The sequence below is a fragment of the Fulmarus glacialis genome, unplaced genomic scaffold (assembly GCF_000690835.1).
Source record: "Fulmarus glacialis isolate BGI_N327 unplaced genomic scaffold, ASM69083v1 scaffold6193, whole genome shotgun sequence".
Classification (NCBI taxonomy): Eukaryota; Metazoa; Chordata; class Aves; order Procellariiformes; family Procellariidae; genus Fulmarus; species Fulmarus glacialis.
The window spans coordinates 1-6,379 of NW_009200923.1; the positions used below are offsets into that span (position 1 = coordinate 1).

At 45.4% G+C, this 6,379-nt stretch overlaps 1 protein-coding gene across 1 annotated transcript; it reads left to right on the plus strand.

Moving 5' to 3' along the window:
* Positions 1–1,132: 1,132 nt before the first annotated feature.
* LOC104073829 (progestin and adipoQ receptor family member 3-like) lies at positions 1,133–4,818 on the plus strand (the record flags this gene model as incomplete). Its single annotated transcript, XM_009573754.1, has 5 exons — positions 1,133–1,288; positions 2,033–2,230; positions 3,713–3,803; positions 4,140–4,278; positions 4,743–4,818. Coding segments are annotated over 5 exons (660 nt in total), but the record flags the coding sequence as incomplete, so codon positions are not given.
* Between the last annotated feature and the right edge of the window lie 1,561 nt (positions 4,819–6,379).

Below are 6,379 nucleotides of genomic sequence, written 5' to 3' on the forward strand. Positions count from 1 at the left end.
CGGGCGCGGGCTGGGGAGCCTGCTCAGGGGAGTGCCGCCGTTCAGAAGGAGAGCGTTAAAGCCTCGCTCGCGAGCCTGGAGCAAGTAGGACTGCAGAGCGAGCGGGGCTCGGGTCGGACCGGGGGAACTCAAGTTGCGTTGCTTCTAAAGGTAACTGGCAAGCGCGGTGGTTGAGTTGATTTTGACCCGTTTGAAATACGGAGTAGACCAGGGAGGACTGAGCATAGCTCATGGCCTAGGAGAGAGTCTGTGAAAACCCACTAAATTGTCCGAGGCCGTATTTCACAGCTTCAGCTGGGCGTGGGGGTTCAGAAGCGTCTGACGTGGCTCCCAGACAGCATCAGTTGCTGCTGGAAAGGGTCAATGAAAATCAGCCACGGCCTGGTGCTGGTCTGGAATGGCAGTAGGGCTTGTATTCTAACTTCTTATCTGTTCTCAACAGCAGAAGTCAAGTGTGTCATAACTGGATCCTGTAAAGTATGCTGTCCTTAAAAAAGTGTGAAGAGCCGAAGAGCACTGTATATATTCCCTGAACAGTACAGGATGCCTTTGCATAGCTAGAAGGAGGGAAAAACCCCCTTGCTGGCTTGGAAAGCAGTGCTGTTGTGCTCTTCCCTAATCCTGTTGAGGGTTGCAGAGAAACACGAAAACCATTTCTCAGGGAAAAAATTTGATGCCAGCCTAGAAGCAAATAAGCAGCCCGTGCGTAGGAGTTTAAGTTCTTGTGTGTTCCCTCACTAAAGCAACTTGTCAGGGCAGATTTGGGCTTTGGTTTCTGCAGCTGGTAGTTTGGCCAAGCAGAATTCATCGTCCCGCTGTACTCCTGCAGACATGGCCCTGCTCCCTTGCGTACTGGCTTTTCGCTCGGCCTCACGGTGTAGGCCTCAGTAGCCCACTTTCCTTAGCTGGGGTTATCAAGTCTTGCAAAGTTTTCTGTTCCTTCTTCAATCTGCCAGAGAAGCTTACATTAGTTTCTGTTGATTATTGGCAGGAATCATAATTGCCTACACCGAGTTGCACTGCAAAACATGTAACGGGTCAATCGCAGGCGCTAAGCTTCAGAGTTTAAGCTTGCTGTACTCTCTGTTAATTTTTAAGAGATTAATGCATCCTTGTTTGAACATTTGTACAGGTCTGTATGCTTTGCTCAGTAGGATATCATCTTTTCTGTTGTCACCGCTCAGAGAAGACCAGCCGACGATGGATGGCATTAGATTATGCGGGAATTTCCATTGGTATCCTGGGCTGCTATGTGTCAGGCGTGTTTTATGCATTTTATTGTAATAACGTAAGTTTGAAGCGCTTGTTCATGTAACGTTTAGTTCCTGGGGTCTCATTGTTGTAGTTTCCAGGCCGTAGGAAGGGGGTTCATTGCAGGTGTCCAAATAGAACATCAGCCAGGAGACAGAGGTGGAAACTGAAACGAGTTCCTTCTGGCACCAGCAGAACTTAGCTTGCTGAAGTGATAGGCAAATTGAGGCTTTCCTTTCAAGTTGTCAACCACACAAACCTCAAGAAAATACTTGAATTTATACGAAGGCAGGGTAAACTTTACAGGTCCTACCTTTATCAAATGCATGAGGCTGATGATGGGATGTGTCCCCGTCACGAGTAACTCAAACATCATTTCCCACTAGGTAACTTACACGGGGCAGAAACAAGCTTATTTTCTCTTCATCTAATAGAGAACAAGTAAAAATAGTTCCCTTCAAAGGCCTAGATTCCATCCATGGCTGCAGCAGATGCAGTGATCGGGTAGTTGAACAAGTCTGCTTAGGCGGAGGTATATTTAAAACGTTTTGGTGAAGGCACTGCTTGGAATAAGTGATGTTCTACCGGGTGTGCCCAAGCAATAGAGACCCTTCTGCTTACTGTCCGTTGATAAATACAAGTCTATTCATTCAAGCCCCGTCATTTGCGCTCGCAGCAGTGATATCTCATTACATTTAGTAATGTAAACTTTCTACCCAGAGTTTACTTTTACACATGATGAGAACACCCACAAACTTGCGTTTGTTTCTTTTTTTCTCAGTACTGGCGTCAGGTATATTTGATCACTGTGCTGGCAATGATCTTGGCAGTATTTTTTGCTCAGATTCATCCCAGTTACCTCACGCAACAGTGGCACAGGCTGCGCTCCATCATCTTTTGCTCAGTGTCTGGATATGGAATTATTCCCACCGTCCACTGGGTTTGGCTCAACGGCGGTATCGGTGCATCTATTGTACAGGTAAAAAAAAAGAAAGAAATAAGATTCCCTTTTGCTTTTCACTTGCCCTCTTCCTTCAGTCCTCGTACACTTCAGGAAATGAGGGGGAAGCAGCCTTAATGAAAATTTCTTGAAGCACAGAATTCTTTCGGACGATACGATCCAAGTGCAAACACTTAGAAATTTATTGAGAAGCAGTAAACAGGTTGAGTAGATTAAATCTGCCTTACTGATTTAAAACTGCACCACGAGAAGGAAGACTGGATGCAAATGTGACCGAGCGTATCTGCCCGAGGGACAGAGCCGGCTGTGTAAGTGGGCCGCGCCCTCGCTCACCCCAGGGCGAGGGACAGGAGCGAAGAGGTGAGTCGGCTGTGGAGTGGGAAGCAGCCTGTCAGGCTGCACGAGCGCTCGGGGCTGTCCGCCTCCACAGCCCGAGAGCAGAGAGGGGAACCAGAAGACACTGATGGGATGATTATTTGCTTCCTCTTCGGTTCCCTGGGTTGGCACCAAAAATCAGTTTTTGCCTACTCAGCCCTCTGTCTCTTACGCAACCCTCATTTAACATCACTGTGAAGTTACTGAACCATTTTCCTGTTCCTGTTTTACCACTTAGAGTTATGCTCTGAAAAACAAGCAGCACAGTACAGCTAAAGAGAGTAAAGGATGCCCCAATATGAAAACCCCAGAAATCATTGCAGTTACCCAGCGACCTAATCGTGCTGAAGAAAACGTTGCCTTTTCATAGTAAACAGTAACTGTGCTCATTCTTAGACTGGCCCTGCTGGGGGCCTGTCACCCGGGGTGATAGCTTAGCCCAGTCCAGAGCTGCTGTTGAATGTGGAAGAGCAACATTTATGAACATATGTAGTCTTTAGACAGGAGACTTAATACTGGCCTTCTAAAAATCAGATAAAGAGTAGTTGTCCCCCTACTTCTTCCCTCATTTAGTTTCTCCTGGTGTAGCAGAATGGTAGGTACGGTACGCATTTTGTTTCCATGCTTCAGAAAAATGTTCCACTTCTGGTAACAAAACTTTCTGTTAAGGAAAACAAAAAGCAACTCGTGAATGGGTTGCGTGATTATTTAGCATCCCGTATGTAGTAGTCCTGTGGCCTTTGGTTCTAGCGACTGCAGTCCCAATCAGTAAATGAAATTTTGCACCGAAGTCATCCTTCTCACTTATCCTGGCCCTTCTGCATAAGATCAGTGTATTGGAAGACGTCCGCTTACCGACAAATTTCATGTCTGCTGCAGGCTGCATGGAAACACTAAGTAGCTTCTGTATTGAAGCAGAGAGGTCATGATAAAACAAGTTTCTTCCCATTCAGATTTTCCCAAACTTTGGCGTTTGCTTCCCTGTTGGACTTTGTCCATAGATAACATAGGCAGTGAAGTAAGATTCAGTTTCGTCATGTCCTTTATTTATCTTGAGGGACTTTTTTTTTTTTTTTTCTATTTTTACCTTCTCACAGAATAGGAGAGCTTCCTTTTCTTTTGCAGGAGTTTGCTCCGCGTGTAGTTGTCATGTACTTCATCGCTGCTGTAGCTTTTCTCTTCTATATTTCCAAAGTTCCAGAAAGATACTTCCCAGGTAGGAAATTCTCTTCTGGGTGTTTTTTCTGCAGTTCAGCTTCCTGCAGTGTCACAGTCCTTGCTGTGAGTCCTGAACTTCCTGTGAGAGAACAGGTTGACCATGTTCTACGTGAAGTGTTCTCACGTAGTGAGAAGTAGTGAGAAGTAAAATGTTGTGTGTATTTGCATGAAAAGAAGGCAGACAACTTCTGATCACGTTCGTTAAAGAACTTTCACTGCCTCCCAGCAAGTGGAGTATACGGTTGAGCTTTGGAGGAGACTGATTGCTAATTGCATTGCATGAGTTACTGCTGAATTCAACAACTTAACCGCTTGCCCTTTTTCTTCCCCACAGGACAGTTGAACTACCTCGGCTCGAGTCACCAAGTATGGCATATCCTTGCAGTGGTGATGCTGTATTGGTGGCATCAGTCCACAGTGTACATCATGCAATATCGACACAGCAAGCCCTGTCCTGAGTATAGCACGGACTTGTGAGTGAAGGTATAGCCGTTTTCATACTCGTGGGAATAGGATCTTCTAACGACTGCTAGGGTTAACTAATCCCGGTTTTAACTTGTCACAAGTTTCAGTCAAAATCCGTAAAGAAAATGCTGATTGGTGTAATGCTTGCTCGTAAATAAAAAAAGTAGTGATCTTGATGCCAGGCGCTCTGCCCATCTGTACTGCTGGATGGCACGTGGCTCCACGAGACTGCAGTGCCCTTGTGCAGTTTTAGAACAGGCTGGACAAAGGTTCTGTTCCCTTTCAGCTCCATTTGACAAATTTAATAGCCTCAAGCAGTCAGTAGTATTTGTTTCTAAGTCGCCTTTTCTTCAGGCTTTTGTCAGGTTGTCAGCCTACTAAGCATTGGTCTGGATTTTTTGGAAATCAGGTAAGAGTTGATAATTTCATATGCACAGTAAATGACTAAACTTGATTCCTCACTGTATTTCAGAGGTACTGCGATGAAATTTCTGACTTTGAGGGTCTGCACCTTACCTAACGAGCTAAGCTATGAAGTTAAGCACTGAGGCTGTTCGTTTTCTGACTTCTGGACCGTTAGCCGCTTGCTGGGACAGTATATTATTAGGAGTTTTGAGAAAAACCAACAGCATTTCCTAGGATCTGACATTCATTTCCTGTTCTGCAATCAAATACATAACAGGTCGTCCTGGAGTGGGACAACGGAAAGGTGGGCTGTAGAACTCAGCATTCGGATCACAGCAGGATTTTTTTGCTTGGTAAACACAAACAACAGAAGAAATTGCCCTTGCTGAGCTAACAGGTCCATATACCAGGTTTTCAGGTTTTGTTCAAGTGCATAATTAAGAAACCGCCCCTGACAGCGTGGTAACTGTGGGACCTGGCCTTGGATCTAAATCACAGTGGTATGCTGCGTTGCATCCTTCGGAGTCTTTGAATGACGTGCTTACGCTTCAGCATCGCAACAGTAACGTATAAAATTCAATTCAGGGGACTCTTGTACTTTTCTGGACAAGCTCTTTTCCTTTTTCTGGAAGAGAAGATCACATGTCATCCACCATAGGTGTATCTTCATTTCAGATCTTAAAAATTGCCTCCCCCCATATGGGTAGTGCCATTACTTCAAAAAATTTCTCTAGATCCCTTCGGTAATTTGGAATTAATATTCTAAAATATGTCAGGAGTAGCACTAAGCCTGTGTGTTCATGTTTGGTACTATCTTGCAATCAGTAGAGTTGCTAAGATTTTTTTTCAGTTACCTTTGTTTAGCAGGGTGAAGTAACACGCCCTGAGTAGTGCACCTGCTGTGGATTCAAATCACTGAACTTTGGCCTTTTAATTGTGATGTATTATACTGTACTTGCAGACTTTGTTACCGAAAATGACTGATCACCATAAACTTTCCACAGTTAAGAGGTTGCCTTGGGTTTTAGAATCTGTCTTGATACCGTCTCTTACAAACTCTAACACTGGGGAGACACGAAATACGCAGGTTATGAGCTAGCTGTAGCTCAGCATGATTCAGCTCAATGGGTGCCGGTTTTTCAAACAGGAGTGGAATGATTTGGATTTTTGGGTGAGAACATTTTTAAGTGGCTTCTGTATAGCAGCTGTGCTTGTGTTTACAATTCAGTTGAGCAGTGGTAGTAAATGCTGCTGCTTCACACGATGGAGCGTTAGTCAGCGTCAGCCACGTGGAGATAAGTCTGTGCGCCTCAGAGGCTGTTATGACTTAATCCCCAGTGGTTACCGTTTGAGACCAGAGGTGTTGAAGGACGCGATTGCACCGGCACGGCTAGAAAGCGCGAGATACCCTCACTGTTTCTGCTTTGACTACAGGCAGAGAAGTTCTGCTCTGCGATTATAAACTGTCTTAGCTGAACTCGCTACAACTCCCCTTGTGACCTGCAGCGTGGCCTTCGATACTGTCCCAGCATCTTCTCTCATATCTTATGATCGTCTGACAGCAGCCAGCTTAATACACACTGATAGAGGCCTTGTAAGGTTTCAAACCAGTGGTCTTACACCCGAGGCCGAGGAAAGAACAGCACTGCCACGCAGCGGGCTGGGAAAGCCTTAGGCAACCACCTTAAGAGCTGCCTGGCACAC